Source organism: Homarus americanus, unplaced genomic scaffold, assembly GCF_018991925.1.
Source record: "Homarus americanus isolate GMGI-L3 unplaced genomic scaffold, GMGI_Hamer_2.0 scaffold37032, whole genome shotgun sequence".
Lineage (NCBI taxonomy): Eukaryota > Metazoa > Arthropoda > Malacostraca > Decapoda > Nephropidae > Homarus > Homarus americanus.
In genome coordinates, this window is record NW_024731852.1 from 5313166 (window position 1) to 5337106 (window position 23941).

The following is a 23941-nucleotide window of genomic DNA, read 5'->3' on the forward strand; positions in this document are numbered from 1 at the left end:
TAGAGGTAACTGAAGTACTGAAATTATAGAAAAAGATTTATTTGTACGGTGAATTGCGGATAGCAGTCATTTCCTCTTATGTCGTCATGGTCATCTTGAACAAATGGCTGCCGATTTTTTTTTAACTCTTTTCTCGTCGATGAAATCTTGTAAATGTGTTTGCTTGTTTCATAATTTTATAGTTTGACGTGAAAAGTTATCAATATCACTAAGAAAATTTGTATACCACGGAAGTTGTCCTAGTGTACCTAACGCACACTTGACAATTAAACAATAGGCAAATTATACTGCAGTAATCTTAACACTTTTATTACTATTACTATGGTTATTATTATTAATAGTAGCAGTAGTAATAATATCACCATTATTATCATGAACATTAATATTATCATTATGTCATCCTATATTTTATAATATCCATTAACATTTTTATATTGGTATAAAACAATTTCTCAATTTCAAAATATACACCTACAGGTTCACTACACCACGTACAGGAAGCGGATTATGTAGAGGACAGAGAGAAAATTATTTGTTTGTAAAGGCCAGAATGGGTTAACATTAAAACTGAATATGCTGGAGAGAGAGAGAAACAGAAAGAAACGGGGAAGAGAGAGAGAGAGAGAGAGAGAGAGAGAGAGAGAGAGAGAGAGAGAGAGACTTCCATTCCTATCATGTCTCAGAAACATCGTCGACACCTTAGCTGGGCATCAAGTAGGAACCAACAAATACGTATTTCGTGGTTCCTCTTGTATCCCGAAGTTCCATCTAGTGTCTCATTTCTTGCCCCTACCATAAAAAGAACGCCCATGCAGGCACAAGGCAAGCGAACATGCGCCTGGCGTATAACTTCTGTAGTTACACCCGAGGGAAACACCAGGTACTGTCGATTGCTCGTGCTGGCGATGTTTTTATGGTACGGGCGAACATCACTAAAGACATTTTTATCAGGTGTTGAGTTATATTCTCACTTTCACTTTTACCTGTTACTATTACAGGTAACGTCTATAGGTAATAATATGTTAAATACGAACACAAAAAAGGTGTTAATTGACCTCGAAGTTATTACCTACAGGCCTCCAGAGGTGGCTGAGGACGACTTCTTGAGTGTGTCAGTGGCCCCACACCGTAACTATAGAGTGAGTTATGACACAGGAACATTGGATATTGGTCTTAGGTTGCTCGAAGCACCGTACCTGTGTTGGAAAATGACGACACAGTCAAGGTTGGGTGCTCTAACCATCCTGTGCTGTGCTGGAGGTTCACAATGAGGAGACGATATATTGACACCACAAATCGATAGTAATGAGAACACGTTCATTATACCTCGGGGCGTGGCGGGGCTCATCACCAGTGTTTATGTGTCTGCTGGTGTCAGGTGAACAGTCAAGTCGGAAGGTAAAAGGCCAGGCAGGGGAGATGGGGAAAGGTCAGGTGGTAGGGTAGAGGTCAGATGATAGGAAAAGAAGGGAAGATGAAAGGTCAGATGGTTATGGAGATCGGTAAACGAGGAGAGTAGGTGAAAAATAAAGTGTGGACGATAAAAGGCAGGAGAGGTGAGAAGTCACGTGGGGAAATGAGATGACAGGTCAAGAAATGAGGGGTTAGATGGGGAGGGTCGAGGTCAGCATGGTAAACAAGTCCGGTGATAACTTTACAGGGCATTACCAAGAGACCGTAGAAGAGGATCGGGACCTGACAAGAGCGCGTGTCATGTGTTGTGCACAAGAAACTCCACCTGACATTTCCGGTACTCGTCGATATGTTTCATGTATCGTGTTGTTGCCGTCGCTAAAGATTTCGTGTAGATAACAAGGAAGTGTAGCTGTGGGGGGGTGTTGGGACATTGATCCACAGCCTCCGCCTTACACGTATTGACGACTGACCCTCCGCAGGGCAGGAAGCACAGCAGCAGCCAGGCCGTCTCCTCCCTCTCGTAACCTTGAACTTTTTTTTTTCTGTGGGTGATCAGCTGTAAGTATCTTTACCGTGATCGACCAACTCCCGCGCACCCATACTTGAAGTACGACCCTTGATCCATCGAATATTTTACTCACTGTTGGCTGAGCGTGTATATGTTGCCGAGTTTAGTAAGTGCAAATATGATATACCACACGCAGTACAATACCACACACCTGATGCAATACAGGTTAGTCTCCCGAGTATTATTGATTATTGGGGTCCTTGAGGAGATGTAGTTTGTTTTAAGAATTATTTACACACAAGACTTGAATACTCTCAGCCTTGTCCTCACACTCGCCGGGTTGTCAGCGTAAGAGTTAAACCACATAAACGTTATTAGTTCTAACTGTATCAAGAACATGGTTACAGATGGCTTGAGTTACTTAGGTTCATTGCAGAGTTTTGTAATGACGATATTTGGATACAGGGAGTGTCTACAGTGTATTAATAAATTAGTACGAGTGACTTACTCTGTTGTCTCGTGGTATCTCTGAGGTGATTGGGATGATAATGTGGTGGGTGATGGTGGAGGTCGAGGGGAAGGGACACTATGTGGTGATCTCCAGTCTGAGGTCATGGAGAGTGAGGGACACTATATTATGATCTCCAGTCTGAGGTCGTCATGGAGGGCGAGGAGAATGGACACTATGTGGTGATCTCCTCCAGTCTGAGGTCGTCGAGGTTAGTTGGTGAGGTTGTGTGTGGGGTGGCGACCCCTGGGAGCTGCGGCGCCGTGAAGCTGCCATTGCTGCTGCGGTGCTGTAGTGTGACGCTGGGGAGACTACTGCTGCTGCTGCTGCTGCTGCTGCTGCTACTGCTACTGCTACTACTACTGTAGGAGGTCCCTGTGATGCCGTTGTCCACCTTACTGCTGACCATATCATAGTCGTGGTCCTGGTGACTCGTCTGACAGTGGGGGAAATGATGACGGTTATAATGATGTTGCTGCTAACACACACACACACACACACACACACACACACACACACTACTCATCGCTACAAGGCACCTTGGACAGGCTACAGGCATGGACTACGGAGAACAAGGTCACCATCAACCACACCAAAACCGTAGTCATGCACATCAATACCGCCACCACTCCAGTGCAAGCTCCAGCAGTCACAATGGGTGCCCATCCTCTTCAGTTAGTGCAGTCTGCCAAACTCCTGGGTGTTACCATAGACCACAAACTGGACTGGAAGGCCCATGTAAACAACACAATCAAGGTAGCCTTGTACCGACTCCACATGCTATGACGACTCGGGTCACTTGGGGCACCCACGCCAGAGCTGAGGACTATCTATAACGCCTTTATTCTCCCAAATTAACGTATGCGTCACCAGCCTGGTCGTCTTCTCTCAACTCTACCCAACAGCGCCAGCTAGAGAAGGTACAGAAGAGGGCCTGCAGAATAATGCTCGGTGCAGACTACTCTGGCTACAACAAAGCTCTCTCCACCATGGAAATGACATCCCTCAGTGACCTCCACCACCAAGCACTAGCAAGGTTTGGCAGTGGACTACTGAACCATCCTCGTCATCGCCACCTCCTGCCACCGGCAGTCCCCCGCCCACCTCGCTCAGTCCGCAACTACAACAAAATTCAGCCCATGAGAGCCTGCACTGATAGATATAAGAGCAGCACCATCCCATCTATTGTTAAAATAATAAACAACTGATTTATGTACTGTACAGCCCTGTAAATGTATTGAATGTATATCATTATGTCTAAATCACATGTAAGTTTGTATATTTTCAGCCACCGGCTGCAACTCTATTAATAAACCGTTTATTATTATTATTATTATTATTATTATTATTATTATTATTATTACACACACACTTCTCCAGAGCAAACTCATTAACCACCACAAAACGCTCTACACTTACACTCACAACAACAACACACACTCCTATACACTAACCACAGTAAACACTCCAGATATACACTCACAAAACACACCCATTACCTCGACACACTGTACACTCACATCCAACCACAATAGCAACACAACGCAACACCTGGAGATGATAAAATACACCAACACAGACACAAGGAACACACCCGTCACGGATTCCGACTAAAAACTGAAACATAAATTTAACGACTGGAGAGTATGTCACGTATATCTGACTGAAGAAAAAAGAATGCAAGTCAAGAAGTGTAAAAAATGGGAGTCAATAATTGCTAGGATACACGGCAACACTCGCCAGCCACGGGCGACACACACACACACACACATTTATGCTATGTGAGGATCAAAGGTGACACGTGCAGACACCCGTACTGTGTGATATTTGACGAAGACATACATTCGTACTATGGAGGGATCAAGGCCGACAGGAACACACACACACACACACACCCGTGCTATGTCATTCACGGTCGACACGTGTGCTTCGAAAACACGTACACAAACCCGTTCTTTGTGCTGTTTATCGTTGACCTATCCACACCCGTGCTACAAGCGGGTCAATGGTGACATTTACACGTACACATCCTTGAAACATCAATCATGGAGACGTGTGTACTCACCGTGATTCGTACTATGGTCGTACTCACCGTGCAGGGCACTCACCCGAAGGGCGTGTACTCACAGGGCGTGGGTGCGTGCAATCAGGTGCACATGTACCACCGTGTTGGTTGTACTCACCCTGTTATCCGTGTTGGTGAAACACCGTGTTGGTGCAGGGCGGTGTACTCACCGTGTTCATGGTGTGAAGGGCGTGGGTGTACTCACCCTGTTGGTGCAGGAGACCGTGTTGGTGCAGGGCGTGAGTGTACCGTTTACAGGTGCAAACACCGTGTTGGTGAAGGTGTCAGGGGGTGTACTCACCGTGTTGGTGTAGGTGTACTCACCGTGTTGGTGAAGGGCGTGTGACAGGTACCACCGTGTTGGTGAAGGGCGTGGGTGACCGTGTTGGTGCAGGGCGGTGTACTCACCGTGTTGGTGTAGGGCGTGGTGTACCACCGTGCTGGTGTAGGGCGTGGGTGGGTGTACTCACCGTGCTGGTGCAGGGCGTGGGTACTCACCGTGTTGGTGCAGGGCGTGGGTGTACTCACCGTGTTGGTGCAGGGCGGGGTGTACCACCGTGTTGGTGTAGGGCGTGGGTGTACCACCGTGTTGGTGAAGGGCTCACCGTGTTGGTGCAGGTGTAATCACCGTGTTGGTGCAGGGCCACCGTGTTGGCAGGGCGTGGGTGTACTCACCGTGTTGGTGTAGGGCGGGTGTACTCACTGTTGGTGTAGGGCGGGTGAACTGTTGGTGAAGGGGTACTCACCGTGTTGGTGCAGGGCGGGTGTACTCACCCTGCGTGTTGGTGTAGGGCGTGGGTTTACTCACCATGTTGGTGCAAGGCGTGGGTGTAATCACCGTGTTGGTGCAGGGCGTGGGTGTACTCACCGTGTTGGTGCAGGGCGGGTTTACTCACCGTGTTGGTGTGTACTCACCGTGTTGGTGCAAGGCGGGTGCGTGGGTGTACTCACCGTGTTGGTGCAAGGCGTGGGTGTCACCGTGTTGGTGCAGGGCGTGGGGGCGTGTTGGTGTGGCGGGTGTACTCACCGTAGTGGTGGTGGGTGTAGGGGAGGGCGTGTTGGAGGTGTTAGTGGGGTTGATGGACGCACCGTCACCACTCAACTTGTAATTGTTGTTGACCGTCAGTTTCTTGGTCTGCGGACGACACAAGACGATGTTGAGGGGAGGACCTACACAGGTGTGAGGACTCCACACCTACAGGTGTGAGGACTCACACAGGTGTGAGGACCCACACAGGTGTGAGGACACTTACAGGTGTGAGGACCAACACAGGTGTGAGGGTGTGAGACCACGAGGACCACAGGTGTGAGGACCAACACAGGTGTGAGGACCTACACAAGTGTGAGGACTACATGGGTGTGAGGACCACAGGATCTACACGTGAGGACCTTCCCACATGTGAGACCTCCACAAGTGTGAGGACCTACACAAGTGTGAGGACCTACACAGGTGTGAGGACCTACACAGGTGTGAGGACCTACACAGGTGTGAGAACCTACACAAGTGTGAGGACCTACACAGGTGTGACAACCTACACAAGTGTGAGGACCTACATGGGTGTGAGGACTCACTTCACACTAAGTTTAGAGGTCAACACACACTTGACAACATACACTCAGTCTTTGACTTATAAAAGAGTAATGTATCTCTCTGTTGTGTTCAAGATGGTAATAAATCAGGCCAATGTCATTACTCTGTTCAAATGGGGACGTTTAGGTTTTAGTGACGTGTCTCTTATATTCCCGCGTATATATGTAACGTTTTTTTTTCGAAATAACTTACAAACCGGCTAACAAAGTAAAAAAAAAAAAAAAAGGACCACTTAACTGTGTATCAATCTACACGAGGCATCCTAACCTAACCAAGGTTAGGTTAGTTTAGGTTGTCTGTAAGTTATTTCGCAAATTTACCGACATGCATGTCGGGAATTTTGCAAAATAACCGATTTAGCAAAAAACGTAACATATACACATGTGGGCTTGCATTAACACATCCAAGTAAACTTTCTGAATGCGAATCTGAGTACTTGCCTAAACATGCTAAATCACATTCTACACCTCAACAAAATTTAATTAAGAACTTGCTGCATATCAGACGCAACAGGTCGGGGCCAACGCAAGGATTCGTGTCTACCGCAGAGGTATAGTACAGTACACAGAGACCCTTCTTTGCCGTGTTTACTTCTGGTGTACATGAACATGGTGCTGGGGTGAGTGAGGGAACACACGGGTATTACACTAAGATACGCACATTAAAAGCATGGGATGCCCTGAAGTTAAGGAAATAGAGAGATACATAAATTTAATTTCATTATTAATAAAATTAGTATCTATACCTGTACTTAAATAAATAGATAAATAAAGCATGTATATCCTTCTCTATCTCCCTCCGTCACTCCACTGACCTGGGGAGTGATGATGAACCCCAAGTCGCTGTAGGAGATGTCAGTAAACTCCTCGTCAGAAGGTTCCTGTGTCTTACCCTCGAGGCGGCAGTGGGCGGGGCGCTGTTGGAACATAACGCCCCCTTCCCCATCCCCGCAGCTCGTTACCCCGTCCTGGCTCCTGGGGCTGCTGCTGCCTGACCCCATCGCTAAGGAAGTCATAGTGGTTAGGTTAGGTTAGGTCGCAGTAACACACAACCTCGATTCTCATCAGGTTTACGGTGATTATTTTATTATTAACATGCGAGCACTGAAAAAATATCACTAGTTAAACAATATAATGATAAAACATGCCAAGAATAAGGAGATAAGATGAAGCATTTATTTTAGATAAATATAAAGCCATAACTAAGATCCAGCAGGGTTCGTCATGGATCCAGCAGGGTTCGTCATGGATCCAGCAGGGTTCGTCATGTCTACAAAAAACGACATCTAAACATCAAGACTCTCTGTAGAACTCGTCTGCTTGTTACGTCACGACCAAACATCAAGTAGAATCGACATTTAATTATTTTTTATTAAGCTACTGTTAAAGTGTATTCCTGTACTCCAGATGTCAAGGGAGTTTTAATCACAGTTCACTTAAGTCTTTTAGTGTTCAAGTTATGTTAGGTTATATTGTGTTTTAGGTCGGGATAGATTAGGGTTAGTTATGTTAGACTAGATTAGGTTAGTTTACATAAGAACATAAGAAAAAACATAAGAAAATAAGGAGTCTGCAATAGGCCGGTTGGCCTGTGCATGGCAGCTCCTGTCGAGAGTTACTACCACTCTCTATCATCCATGAATCTATCCAGTCTCCTTTTGAAACTTTCCAGCGTTCCAGCACTTACTACATAGTTGCTAAGCTTGTTCCACTCGTCTACCACCCTATTTGTGAACCAGTGTCTTCCTATCTCCCCCCTAAACCTAAACTTATCCAACTTAAATCCGTTGCTTTGAGTCCTATCCTGCTCGGATATGATAAGAACTTTATCTATATCCCCTTTATTGATTCCTTTCACCCACTTAAATACTATTATCATATCTCCCCGCACTCTTCGTCCTTCTAGGGAATGCAAGTTTAGTTTCTTTAACCTATCCTGATATGGAAGTTTTCTAAGTCCCGGAATCATTTTCGTCATTCTTCGCTGCACCGACTCTAGTGAATTGATATCCATTCTATAATAGGGGCACCAGAACTGAACCGCATAATCGAGGTGCGGCTTGACAAGCGCAAGATATAGTTGCAATAAGACATCTGCACTCTTATTACTTACACTTCAAGATATAAAACCCAATACTCTATTTTGCCTTATTTCGAACATTAACGCAATGTTTTCTAGGCCGTAGGTCCGGGCTTTCAAGTACCCCTTGGTCTCTTTCACAAGTCGACTTCTCTAGGTTGATGTTGTTAAGGCTGTATACATTGACAGTATTTGTTCTTCCAATATTAAGTACGCTGCACTTGCTGGTGTTGAATTTCATTTGCCATTTTTCAGACCACCCCTGCAGTTTATTTAGATCCTCCTGTAATGCATTTGCATCCTGCCCTGAATTAATCTGCCGCCCTATTTTGGTGTCATCCGCAAACTTGCTGAGGTTACTGTGGATTAGGTTAGGCTATATTAGATAATATTACAATAGATTAACGTTAGAATGATAAATCTTAACTTTTAGATAACCTCGTGTTTTTCTCCTCCTGTCAACACGTGTAATAAAACACAAATTAAAAACAAATTCTTATTTTCTCTATTGTGTTCTTATATTTCCTAAGTGGACCTTTTCAACCCGCAGTGAGGTAGCCGTCTGGTCATGACATGGCTTTTACAGCGTGATATTTCGTGTAAATAAAGATTGAAAGTTTAATTTAAATCTCTAGTGTTTTTAGTGGTACTGATTTCTAACAATGTTTACTTTTGTGTCGGAAGTCGGATGTGTTATCTAGATGTTATTGAGAGATATGTGTTTTGTATATGTCGTGTTATCTTTGGTTTGGGATTTCTTCTTGTTATCTTTGTTTTTTACTCATTCCTTGTGTTATCTTAGTTGTTTCTTGAATTTATTTGATAATATTTTGTATTATATTAATTGTTTATTTTTTAACTCCTTGTGTCATGTTATATTTGTTGTTTTGGGAAGTTCCTTGCAACAATATATTATGTCATCTTAGTTGTCGGTGTAATTTCCACGTTATTTTGTCCAACTTTGGTGCCATAGGATACAAAATCTTATTATCGGTTTTGTTACATTAATATTCAAGGGGAAATTGATCGCATAAATCTTAGAAAAGTTATATTCATCAGCCCTGAGGCACATTCTCCAAGTAACGTGCTGGGCGATGTATAGAGGTCGCCCCAGCCAATCACAGCTCACTCCTGGGCGAAAACGTTATTGCATACCAGTCCTGAGGAGCTGAACAATTAATTAATAATAACCAGTGCCTTCAGGATTATGTAAACCATTCACCAATCACAGTCTAGAAGGTTCCGAACAGCCAATCACAACCAGGAATTCAACACTTTCATCCACACCATTTCCTTTCAACTAAACCAACTTCACCTAATATATCTACGACATGTGAGACGGATGGGGGCGGCGGCTCGTGAGTGGTCAATGCATTGCGTGTAAAACTGTTGCGGTCTGTCATGAAGAGGCCATTCATAAATATGCAACCTTGAACCATATTAGTTACGTGGCTTATTGTGGCTGATACCCGAGTTTTACTTTACCGCTTTTTTACCAATATACAGAACACTATAAACAAACTTTATTGTTATCAGATGAGAAACTTGACATAGAGGGCTTAACAAGCATACCTGTGTATACCTAAGACAGAACAGCTCTCTATATTCCTCGTATGACGTGTACAAAATAGATAGACAGATAGATGGAGAGGTATTCAGTAAAAATCGCCATAGAAGTTTACATTGATTCAGCATGTATAAGACCCTGCAGGTATACACGAATTCATCCATATGGCAACACTCAAAGGCTACCTAACATAACACGGAAGTAACCTTTAGGATTATTATTATTATTATTTATTTTGGTGATACTTTATTTTTGTTCATATTCTATATATATATATGTTCGTTGATTTACATACTGAAGGCCTTAGAGTTAATAGAAGTAAAATCAAACATTGCTCAGTCACGTGTGGGAGAAGAGAGGGTGTGAGAGATGGGAGGAGTAACAGATATTACCAAAACAAACTTAAAGAGTAATGGAGTGACGTGTGTAAGAGCGGTCATATGATTAAGTCAGTACTGGATACAAGTAATCATTAGGTTAGGTTAAGGTAGGTTAGGTTAGGTTAAAAAAAGACACTATCACACCAGCTTTTACCCCGTGATTGGATCCATAAAGCAAGGCAACAGTGGAGAGTCATGAGGTGCGGGGGTGGTGGTCAGGACACTCACCTCACCTCCTACACCTCGGAACTCCGTACACAACCTCACCTGATCAATGTTGTACCCAGACCACGGAAGTAAAGCAGACCTGGGACAATGTTGGTGGTGTTGGCGAGGTGGTGGTGGTGCTTATGTTGATGTGGTGGTGGTTTTGCTAGTGGTGGTGGTGTGGTGGTGGTGGAGACGTTATTAATGTTAGTGATGGTGGTGTTGCTAGTAGTGGTGGTGATGTTACTAATGTTGGTGATGGTGGTGTTGCTAATGGTTGTGTGGTGGTGGTGACGTTACTAATGTTGGTGATGGTGGTGTTGCTAGTAGTGGTGGTGATGTTACTAATGTTGGTGATGGTGGTGGTGTTGCTAGAAATGTTTGTGGTGATGTTACTAATGTTAAAGATGGAGACATGGAATTGTTACTATGTTCCACCTGGCAAACAAACAAAACCATATATTTTTTTTAAGGGGATTAGCTCACCCGGGCACAGGTCAATGACCCAAATCAGGGCCTGGGGGCGAAGATATAATAATAATAATAATAATAATAATAATAATAATAATAATAATAATAATAATAATAATAATAATAATAATAGAACATAATTATTATATTAATAAAGAACCATAAATAAATGCAAAAAAAAAAAGATCAATAGTGATAGAAACAATATATGTATGTTGTGTTGTGTTGTCAAAGTAAGTGAAACAACTGAGACCCTGCAACTGTGTGTAAAGGAGGCAGAAAGTCAGATCAGCACAATTTTTGTGATGCCAAATGGATTAAGCTTCCAATATCTTCCCAGGCGGTAGCACCTCCCTGTTTGGTAGCTGCTTACTACCTGGTAATACAACAGATATACCTAACTTAATCACACAGTCCACACTCCCACACTTACTTATCACCACTTATGCACCATACTTGTAATACTTATATGCCACCTTTTATAACATATTTAAAACAATCACTACACTCAGAGGATAATTCTAAAGGAAATGTACTTTACAAACGCTTCATTGAACGATATAAAGTACCTGAGGAAAAATAAGTCGTTCATTTGTCCAGGCGCCTGATGACGTGCTTCGAGGGAGGTGACTGACAAATATTTTCTAAAGGAATTAATCATACCTTATAATTTCATATTCCAAATGTTGAAGACTACCGTAAAGGTGATTTAAATAAGGGCAATCATTTATATAATATTAAAGAAAACTTAGTTACTAATTATTTACATTTTGGTTGTTCTGTTGTGCTTTTTTTTGTTTTTCATGACGTCGCGCTTGAGACTCCCTTTATCATGCGTCCTTTATCTACACTGATACTATGTCACGATTTTCCCTTTAAGCTTTTAACTGTGAGATGAAAATTACGAACACTTAACACGGTAAAAATGTGAGTCTGATGGTAACCTTTAACGAACCTATTTATAATTTACACCACACTTAACACTGTCATTTATTCGTATTATGTGCACCACTTTTTATTTGGGAATAAAATAAGCCTTACTTTACTACTGCTACTACCATTACTCCTTCTCCTCCTACTACTACTAATAATAATAACAATAATAATATGTTACCTATAATTGTTAATGTTCGGTCGTTGCTACTCATTTAACATTACTCATTTGCGTCGCTCAATTTGGTATTGATGTTTATATAATGTTAAACTCGTACCATGAAGGCATCGCCAAAAGTAACGCCATAAGAAGCAATAAGTAACAGCAGGAGATATAAGTAATGCCAGCAAAGCAATAAGTAACACCAGCAAACCAATATGTAACGCCAGCACGAGCAAGTAGCAACGCCAGTGTGAGAGGTGTATGGTATATAATAGATGTGGGCAGACTCTTACTGCATCCCTATACCTGTCTGCTGCTACTGACCCCTGTACAATGACAACAACAACACTGGCACAAATAATAATCAGCGCCTAGTCTATACCTGGACGAACCAATGACACCCTTATGAAAGATACGCCAGACGTTCGCTCACTCACTCGGCCTTCTGCCTGCACTGGCGTTCCTGTGTGGTACGAACATTACTGATTAAACTTCCCTCCACCTTGCGTGAAATATGTTGAAGTCATCAGTACAGTTTGACACCATAACCAATAAGCGGAATATACTCACCTTTGTTATTATTCAAGGTACATAATTAATAAGACGTGAAGGAATGTTAACAGGTTGTGGGGGGACGATGTTAATAGTACACCGGTATGGCTAGCTGTCACGTGTGGTGGGAAGCTGACCAGACCTCGACACTCAGAGGTTCATAGTGATTCCTTCTGAATAACAATCCGAAGAAACTGTGTTATGAGATGAGGAAGACTTTGACATATTCTTGGAGTTTTTATTCCTCTTGGGGTGATGGTGGGATGATTCCTGCCTTAGAAGCTATGTTATATACCAAGAACATCTATGTATGTTAGGTGACCTTGATGAACACCGAAATACAACCGTCTACATGTTTTTGTTGTTTGACATCCTGGAGGGAATGCGTTTAACCCCTTCAGTTCGATGACTTAACCCCTTGAACACAATGACTTAACCCTTTGAATACGATAACTTAACCACCTTGAATACATAAGAACATAAGAACATAAGAATGGAGTAAACTGCAGCGGGCCTATTGGCCCATACTGGGAAGTCCCATTTACACCCAACCCCTATTGTGCATATAAGCATCCAACCTATGTTTGAAGCTATCCAACGTATACGAGTTAATGAAGATGTTTGATAACTTGTTCCATTCATCCACTACTCTGTTTCCAAACCAGTGTTTACCTATTTCGCGCCCAAATCTAAATTTGTCTAATTTAAAACCATTGTTACGAGTTCGCTCCTGGTTGGATAGTTTGAGTACCTTTGTAATGTCCCCTTTGTTTAGCCCTGACTTCCATTTATACACCTCTATCATGTCGCCCCTCGCTCTACGTCTCTCGAGGGAGTGCAAATTAAGATGCTTTAACCTGTGTCTGTACTCAAGGTTCCTAATGCCCGGGATTAGTCTTGTCATTCTCCAATGGATTCTTTCCAAGGATTCTATATCCATTCTGTAATACGGTGACCAGAACTGCGTAATCCAGGTGAGGTCTCACAAGCGCAAGATACAGTTTTAGGATGACCTCGCTAGTCTTGTAACTAACACTCCTTTGTATGAACCCAAGTACTTTATTAGCCTTGTTACGAGCAAAAACACATTGTTTACTTGGCTTAAGATTCCTACTGATCATTACTCCTAAATCTCTCTCGCAGTCGGATTTCTCTATGGCATCGTTGTTCATCTGGTAACTGGTTTCCCTGTTTACATCTCCTATACTGAGTACTTTACATTTGTCCACATTGAATTTCATCTGCCATTTTTCAGACCATTCGAAAATTTTTTTTAGACCTCCTGTAGTTTTGCGGAGTCCTCGTCAGATTTAATTACACGTCCTATTTTAGTGTCATCAGCAAATTTACTTATGTTGCTGTCCATGCCGATATCTATGTCGTTTATGTATATAATAAATAATAATGGTCCAAGTACTGAGCCTTGGGGAGCTCCACTAGTGACGTTGCTCCAATGGGATTTAGTGCCGTTAATGCTCACTCGCTGTTTCCTGTCCTGTAACCACGCCCTAACCCATTCTAGAATATTACCTTTAATGCCATGTGCTTCTACCTTTCTTGTTAGTTTTTCGTGGGGGACTCTGTCGAAGGCTTTGCTAAAGTCGAGATATACCACATCATAATTGTGCCCCTCGTCCACCGATTTGAAAACTATCCCCCTTCTTGAAAATCAGTATTACATTCGCTATCCTCCAGGATTCTGGTACTACACCTGTTTTTAAGGACATGTTAAACAACTTTGCTAAGGGCATACTAAGCTCTTCCTTACATTCCTTTAATACTCTGGCAAATATCTCATCGGGACCAGGTGACTTATTAGGCTTTAGTTTGTCTATTTGCTAGCTAACATCGTTACTAGTCACTACTATCTCGCTTAATTTGTTTTCTTCACTATCTCTGAATAGAACCGGTGCCTCGGGTATCATGTTTAAATTTTCGGTGGTGAAAATTGTTGAAAAATATTAATTCAGATTATTGCTCATTTCTCCGTCGTTATCAGTTAGCTCGCCGGTATCTGACTGTATTGGTCCAATCTTTTCTCATGTTTTAGTTTGATACATTTGATAGAATCCCTTAGGGTTTGTCTTCGCCTCCCTTGCTATCTTCAGCTCATTATTCCTCTTTGCTGTCCTTATCTCGGTCTTAACCCTACCAGCCAATACCTTATAATAATCCCGGAGGTAAATTTCGCCACGATTTATCCTCCTACCTATAGCCTTCCTTTGACCAATAATGTTCTTTAAATAATTATTTATCCATTTAGGGTCATTGTTGTTTGATCTGAGTTATTTGTATGGTATGTTCTGCCTTTGTGCATTAAGTAACTCATTATTTAAATTGTCGTGGAACTCGGCAACCTCAGATCTCGTTATCAGGTCGGTTTCAACAGTCAGGTCCAAGTAGTTCACCACCAAGCGTGATACCCCTTCTCTCAACTGCCTCTTCAAACTATCAAAGTTTGCCCTTCTGAAATCTGGGACTTTTGTGGAATTTTCCTTGCGACTGCCCTGAAAATCTAACTTAACCTCTTGAATATGATGACTTAACCCTTTGAATAAGATTCCCTAACCTTTTAAATTTGATGAATTAACCCCTTCAGTAATCAAGGGATTAAATAATCATACTCCAGGGATTAACTCATCATGCTCCAGGTATTAAATCATCATGCTCCAGGGATTAAATCATCATACACCAGGGGTTAAATCATCATACTTCAGGGATTAAATCATCATACTTCAGGGATTAAATCATCATACTCCAGGGATTAAATCATCATACTCCAGGGATTAAATCATCATACTCCAGGGATTAAATCATCATACTTCTGGGATTAAATCATCATACTCCAGGGTATAGTTAAGAAGGTCGTGTTTCATTACAGTTATCACCGTCAGTAGGAGGATCACGTACACAATACCACACGCGTGTGTATTCTCTGTGATTTGTTTACATAGCGGAGGCGGCGACGATTCATGCATTCAGCCGCCCTAATAAAACCAAACTGACCATATCTAACTTATTTACACTATGGCATGAAATCAGAACCGAAAATAATGTACACTTTACCTCAAGACACCATCTGTAAGTAAGTTCCGTCTTCAATATCTCCAATTTGATGTAAAAAACGTAAGAATTATTGAGATTGTGCGTGTCAGAGGAAAGAATAGCATCGTGAAGATAGTGTTTTCGAAGCTGAGAATCCGGATCTAGTAAGAGACGATTCCTGGACTCTTGACATATCAGAAGATGAATATTATTAAGAGTTTAATACCAGAATAGGCGGGGAGGGGGAAGAGGAGAAGGGAGAGAGGGAGAAGAGGAGGAGAAGGGGGGGAGGGGGGGAGTTAGGAATCTTTAAGGTATTGTAATTGATGACACAAAATGCAGTCTACAATTAAGAGAAACTTTTGATTCTCGGTGGTACACAAACTGCTGGACTGCCAATGGGATAACTTATTTAGTTTGGTGTTTAATGTGCGTGGCGTGCGAGGTTCACTTCCTGGCTAGTACATTGTTTTGTGTGTGTGTGTTCCTGCTTAACTTCAAAATGTCGTGTGTGTGTGTGTGTGTGTGTGTTCCTGCTTAGTTTCCAAAGGTCGTGTGTGTGTGAGAGAGATAAAAGGTATTCATTATGGATATTGTCGTGACTTCTCTACCACTACCCTCGTGACTACCACAACTACTACTACCAGTACTCTATTACTCCTTCTCACACCCTCATACTCTCCCGTCGTCCTCTCACTAATTAACCACTATTCTCACCTCACATTCACTACCACCACCCCCACTCACCACCATCACCCACTCACCACCACCAATCATTAACTACTATCTCCACCACTCACTCCCTCACCTCACCAACCCCACTTCACTCACACCTCAACCCCACGTCTCTCACTAGCCCTACCCTCTCACTCACCGCCCCGGCTCACCATTAGTCATGGACGAATACACAGTCAATACTACGATAATAAATCACTCATTTGTAGCCGAGTATTGTTAACCACACAAATTAACTCTCCATGACAACACACACACACACACACACACATTAATGACTCACTGTTGACATTTAACCCAGATCATATCACAAGCCAAGATCACAAAGTCACATTGAATTATAACCAAAACATATACGAAAAAAAAGGCCCCCCCAAATTCCCCACTGTCACGTCCACCTTTACATCACACCACTACCTGACCATCGCGCTGAGTTTAATGTTTCGGGGACTGTTTTTTTTTTTTTTTTTGAAGAAATTAGCCCACCCAGGTACAGGTCACTGACCCACATCGGGGCCTAGGGGGCGAAATAATAATAATAATAATAATAATAATAATAATTAATAAAGAACCACAAAAATACAAATGAAATAAATCAAAAGTGAGGAACAATATATGTATGTTGTGTTGTCAATAGTAAGAGAAACAATTGAGACCCTGCAACTGTGTGTAAATGAGGCAGAAAGTCAGATGAGCAACCTGGGACTTGGTCACAATTTTCGTGATGCCATATGGCAGCAAGATCTACCATTAGACAATACATTATGCTTCCAATATCTTCCCAGGCGGTAGTACCTCCCTGTTTGGTAGCTGCCTAATACCTACTACCTATCAGGTTGCTACGTTGTATATTTTGTATAATTATGATGTATATTTAGTACTCCAGAGTCGTGTGTATAATTAATGGGGGTTCACAGGGTTGTATTTTGTCGCTCTCTGGTTTAATGGAGTAAAAGTCGTAGGTAGTGTCGGGTAGGGTAAGGTGATTCCAGGTAAAGTAAGGTGACTTCAGGTGAAGCCAGGTAAAGTAAGACGATTCCAGGTAAGATGTAGTAAGGTTAAGGAAAACAAGGTCAGGTGAAGGCAGATGAGGGCAGGTGAGGCCAGGTAAGGTCAGGTGAGGGCAGGTGAAGGCAGATGAGGGCAGGTAGAACACTTGGCCACGGCCTGATGGTATCACCGATAGTGTTATACATGATGCACAGCCCCCACCACACTGCTGTCTGACACACCACCTGCCTGACATAACTCTGACACCACCTCACACCCCCTGGCACCATTTGACATTGATCGGCATCATCGGCTATTCCTCGGAATATCCTACACCTTCGTTACCACCCACCACTTAACTGACAACACCTGTGACAACCTTATATCATCTGTCGTCAGTTGGTCACTCGTCAGGATTAAGAACAGCTTGTTACTCGCCAGGCCAAGGACCACCAGCTGATCACTTGCCAGGTGAAGGACCACCAGCTGATCACTGCGCTGGCGTAACCACCAGCTGATCACTGCCAGGCCAGCGACCACCTGCTGATCACTCGCCAGGCCAAGGACCACCTGCTGATCACTCGCTGCGCTGGCGACCACCTGCTGATCACTTGCCAGGCCAAGGACCACCTGCTGATCACCTGCCAGGCCGGGGACCACCTGCTGATCACTCGCCAGGCCAAGGACCACCTGCTGATCACTCGCCAGGCCAAGGACCACCAGAATCACTGCCAGGCCAGGGACCACCTGCTGATCACTCGCCAGGCCAAGGACCACCTGCTGATCACTCTGCCAGCCAGGGACCACCTGCTGATCACTCGCCAGGCAAGCGACCACCTGCTGATCACTCGCCAGCGGCGACCACCAGCTAATCACTCGCCAGGCCAAGGACCACCAGCTAATCACTCGCCAGGCCAAGGACCACCAGCTAATCACTCGCCAGGCCAAGGACCACCAGCTGATCACTCACAACTACTACAATCATACACACACCCATCCATAGTACGACTCCCACCTAAATGTGTTTCCAATATGGGGTTATTAATTATAAATATACGGTTATTTAAGATATTTTTCGATTACATTTACAGTATCGCGTGTTATTTAATGCGTAATTACAGCAACTTTTATTAGGCGTCGCATGTGTAAGCAGCTAGACACATCGTATGGCCACACGCTACGTTCACCACTGTCAATTTTTTTTACGATTTTCTTTTTCAGGACAAATGACGATACAAGACCTGATTAAGGGCTGTGTACGATTCTTCTTCACGACGCGAACGAGATATACGAGTGTTCCAATTCTCTTTTCTTCAGACTTTCATTAATTTCATCAACTAACAACAAGAGAGCGTATGTTAGTATCATAACTCATACTCACGAAAAGTTGCTAAAAACTCTTATTGTTTCTAATGTAGACTTACTGCGTCAAATACACACACTCCACGGTCTTGAACACAGGAAAATGAGAGCATGTCGTAAATTAATGTCAGTCATACTAAAACCAGTAATTGTCATATAAAATAAAATAGCAGCCGTTCCACAACACGTAGTTAGTACCTATGCATAACTTTACTTTTTTTTTCTTCAGCAACGGCGAATAAATATTGATAGTATCCGTGACATGCAACACAGGGTCTGAATAAGACATGTGGTATTGGAGAACTTGTATCGGGAGGAAGGAACTTGCCATTAGGACCATGTTTAGTTCTATCCGTCACAAAATCATAAAGTACAGCTTCAACCAAATCTTCCATTAACAGTATGTGGTTTTGTTTAAGTTAAGTTAGGTTATGTTAGGCATGTCTCGTGGTGTGTCAAGGAAGGATCAGGGACTAATGATAACTCAGTACCAAACGACTGAGGTATACTGCATGTATTACTGTACGTTAAATATGAGCACTGTAGCTCTCCATTACGCGAATTCTATGTATAGTTGAATACCAATATACACAGTAAGGGGTTAAATAGATAGTGTATATCCATAACTGAAAATCTAAAGGCAATTACAAGGTCGAGAAGTTTCGTAAATAAACACCAGGTCTACAAAACACCTTATTAAATATGTATTTTAAACTTCAGGGAAAGAGAGCTGTAGTTAGTGATCATCAATGAATAAGTAAATACTGCCATCACTCCCGGCCCCGCCCCGATGTGCAGTGACGGATGCTTCCACCCCCAGAGAAACTAAACCTTCTCGGCTAGGGCATACTGTGGGTCCTGGGGATTGAATAAAGCCTCTGATGCACTTCACTGTACTGTGTTCAAATTATCATCACACGCACTGTACGTTTTCTGGACAATAAGAATAAACAACATAATGAGTATAACCTGATTGCCAGACAAACTTTTACGCCGATGTTATCAAACTTAAAATTGCTATTCGATAAATTTAAGACCTCAGCGAACGTGACATTGTAGTATTTTGGATTAATTAAAGAATTTAAGTGGGACGAATAAATGGATGAGACTTTACATTATTAAAATTAGGTGTTTATAATTCATCTTTGACAATGAATACAGAAAGAACATTGTTAAAATGCATGAAAACTGGTATATAAAAACAGGCTCAATGTTTTTTACCTTTCAGAAAAAAAGTCATTGTACAATGTACATACGTCACTACTGTATATAGAAATACTCGTATTGCGATATGTATGTTAGAAATTTTTTCCAGCGGTCGTGTCGCAAAACCAACAATGTGACACTCGATAATAATAGAACCTACGATTTATATATTAGTGACTTGTATATAATAGCAGAACATAAAAACAGTGAAAAATAAGTTGAACCGCATATTGGATAGATGTTATATGTGAATTTATTTTAAACACTGGTGTTGTAAGTAAACAATACAACGAGCTGTTTTGTTATAAATACTGTATATGCACTTCTTTTTATATACCGACGTGAATAAAGGTTTCCACATTTTCGTTTAAGTGTTTTACAGAAGAGTAAAAATTACTTATAAAATTTTGGCATTTATAAGTACGAAACGTCTTATTCGAAGACATGTTTGTTTATGCGCCCAAACATTTTTATTCTCAAAATGTCACATAGTAAACTATTGACAACTTCGAAAAAACAGATGTAATGAGCACTTTTCACTGTTATCGAGTGTCATGTTAGAGTATCCTTTAAAACCAGTAACAAGTCTTTCAACAACTTAACACTTCCTTAATTTACAGAATGTAATACCAATAATCGGTAGGGCTTAACTACCACGCCTACTGCAGTATAACAAAAGCTGTTGCAAATCTACTGTAGCCTCAAGAAGATAAGAAAATAATTATGAAAGAGCAAAACTTACGTTGTTGTTATATGAGATTGTCGGACCGTAGTCCGACACGGGCCTGCCTATAGGCGGCCAGTTTAAACAAAACTTACTAGGCTTACTATAAGATAGATGACTAGTTGCTAAAACTACAGAAATAGAGCAACCTCTACTAGCCCATTGAGACATGATATTTGCAATCTCTTTAGAATAGAGTGATAGCAATAAGTTTCTAAGTTTACAGCACCATGATGCTTACAGTTACTAGTGACCGGAAAAGAAACTGATGGGACTAAAGGAGCACAACATTAGTAGCTTATATTACCGTAACATTGCAGCAAATAGTTGCAAGATATACTGCAAGGCAAAAGAAGTAGCAACACTAGGGGCTACAAACAGCAGCAATAGCAGCTAGGAGCAGCAGTAACACCACAGTAGTTGCAGCAGCGGCAGCAACAAAAACTCACCCTCTTCCATACCAAGGTAATTTTTCAGCCTGTTCCTGGCTTCATCATAGTAGCCTCGTAGCTTGTCCACGTTGGAGACTCCACCAGCACTTTCTTGCTGGTCGTGACACACAAACTGGTCTCTGCTCACGGGCCTCCTCCCTGGGGCCAGGTGTTCCATCCCACACCCTCTACTACCACTCACCTCCCACCCATATGGAGCCTCACGACGTGCACGCCAGCCACGCTCCAGTGGGTGTGTCGAGGGGCCAAAGGTGGAGCGACGAGGGTGTGTTGCCTCAACTAGCGCCTGTCACGTTGTGGCTCCTGTCGCGACCAACCCCTGCCAGTGCACACCACCCTGCCCCCACACCCACCCACACCACCACCCACCCCTGCCCTCCACACCAGCCCCACCCCCCACACCCACCCCTGCCCCACACCCACCCCTGCCCCACACCCACCCATTGCCTCCACACCCACCCCTGCCCAGAACACCCAACCCCTGCCTCTACAACCCACCCCCCTGCCCCCTGCCCACACCCAACCTGCCCCCACACCCACCCTGCTCCACACCCACCCCCTGCCCCCACACCCACCCCCTGCCCCCACACCCAACCCCTGCCCCCACACCCACCCCCTGCCCCACACCCAACCCCTATCCCCACACCCACCCCTGCCCACACCCCACACCTGCCCCCACACCCAACCCCGCCCCCACACCCAACCCCTGCCCCCACACCACCCCTGCCCCCAACACCCACCCCTGCCCCCACACCCAACCCCTGCCCCCACACCCACCCCCACCCCAACACCCACCCCTGCCTCACACACCCACACCTGCCCCCCCACCCAACCCCTGCTCCCACACCCACCCATGGCCCCACACCCAACCCCTGCTCCCACACCCCATGCCCCACACCCACCCATGCCCCACACCCACCCCACCCCAACACCCACCCCTGCCTCCACATCCAACCCCTGCCCCCACACCCAACCCCAGCCCCACACCCAACCCTATCCCCACACCCATCCCCTCCCCACACCCAACCCCGCCCCCACACCCAACCCCATCCCACACCCAACCTGCTCCCCACACCCAACTCTGCCCCCACACCCAACCCCTCTCTCACACCCAACCCTGCCTCCCCACACCCAACCCTATCCCCACACCCAACTCTGCTCCCTACACCCAACCCTGCCCCCTCACACCCAACCCCTGCCTCCCCACACCCAACCCTGCCCTGACACCCACCCTCATGCCCCACACCCACCAATGTCCCCACACCCAACCCTGCCCTACACCCACCCCTGCCCCCACACCCAACCAGGCCCCCACACCCACCCCTGCCTCCACACCCAACCAGGCCCCCACACCCACCCCTGCTCCACACCCACCCCTGCCCCCAATTCCACCCCTGCCCCACACCCACCCCTGCCCCCACACCCACCCCCTGCCCCCCACACCCACCCCCCTGCCCCCTCACCCACCCCCCCTGCCCTACACCCACCCCTGCCTCCACCCACCCCTGCCTCCACACCCACCCTGCCCTCACACCCACCCCTGCCCCCACACCCACCCCTGCCTCACACCCACCCCTGCCTCCACACCCACCCAGCCCCCACACCCAACCCTCCACACCCACCCCTGCCCCACACCCAACCCCTGCCCACCCACCTGCCCACACCCACCCCTGCCCACACCCACCCCTGCCCCCCACACCCAACCCCTGCCCCCACACCACCCCTGCCCCACACCCACCTCCCTCCACACCCACCCCTGCCCCACACCCACCCCTGCCCACACCCACCCCTGCCTCCACACCCACCCCTGCCTCCACACCCCAGCCCCCACACCCACCCCTGCCCACACCCACCCCCTGCCTCCACACCCACCCCCTGCCTCCACACCTCCACCCCTGCCTCCATACCCACCTCCCTGCCTCCACACCCACCCCTGCCCCACACCCACCCCTGCCTCCCACACCCACCCCTGCCTCCACACCCACCCCTGCCCCCACACCCACCCCTGCCCACACACCCAACCCCTGCTCCTCCACACCCCTGCCTCCACACCCACCCCCTGCCCCACACCCACCCCCTGCCCACACCCACCTGCCCCCACACCCAACCCCTGCCCCACACCCACCCCTGCTCCACACCACCCCAGCCCCACACCCACCCCAGCCCCACCCCTGCCCCACACCCACCCCCACCTCCACACCCACCCCTGCCTCCACACCCACCCTGCTCCACACCCACCCCTGCCTCCACACCCACCCCTGCCTCCCACACCCCACCCCTGCCCACACCCACCCCTGCCCACCCACCCCTGCCCCACACCCACCCTGCCCACACCCACCCCTGCCCACACCCACCCCAGCCCCACACCCACCCCGTCCCCACACCCACCCCGCCTCCCACACCCAACCCCTGCCCCACACCCAACCCAGCCCCCCACACCCACCCCCTGCCTCCACACCCACCCCCTGCCCACACCCACCCGCCCACACCCAGCCCCTGCCCACACCCACCCCTGCCCCCCACACCCACCCCTGCCTCCACACCCCACCACCCCTGCCTCTATCCACACACCCCTGCTCTACACCCACACACCCCTGCTCTCATACCCACACACCCCTGCCTCTAAACCCACACACCCCTGCTCTCTATACCTACACACCCCCTGCCTCTACACTCACACACCTGCTCCCTATACCCACACACCCCTGCCTCTACACACCCACACACCCCTGCCTCTACACCAACACACCCCTGCCTCTATACCCACACACCCTGCCTCTACACCCACACACCCTGCCCCCACACCCACACCCCTGCTCTCTATACCCACACACCCCCTGCCTCTTATACCCACACACCCTGCCACTCACACCAACTACACCCCTGCTCTTTATACTCACACACCCTGCTCTCTACACCTACACACCCCTGCTCTATACCCACACACCCCACCCCATACCCACACACCCCACACCACAATCCAACAC

The 23941-nt window shown here is 45.6% G+C and overlaps 1 protein-coding gene across 3 annotated transcripts; it reads right to left on the reverse strand.

Moving 5' to 3' along the window:
• Positions 1-325: 325 nt before the first annotated feature.
• On the reverse strand, positions 326-21127 carry LOC121867962 (putative protein TPRXL). Of its 3 annotated transcripts, none has more exons than XM_042368133.1 (4): positions 20964-21127; positions 6903-7090; positions 5525-5632; positions 326-2868 (listed from the first exon to the last, which is right to left on the reverse strand). In XM_042368133.1, exons 1-4 carry the CDS (start codon positions 21109-21111, stop codon positions 2608-2610), a joined length of 705 nt encoding a protein of 234 aa, XP_042224067.1. In that variant the 5' UTR covers positions 21112-21127; the 3' UTR covers positions 326-2607. The 3 variants fall into 3 exon arrangements, with proteins under 3 accessions (XP_042224067.1, XP_042224066.1, XP_042224068.1); XM_042368132.1 differs by having other exon boundaries at positions 20952-21127; XM_042368134.1 differs by lacking the exon at positions 5525-5632 and having other exon boundaries at positions 20952-21127.
• Positions 21128-23941: the final 2814 nt, after the last annotated feature.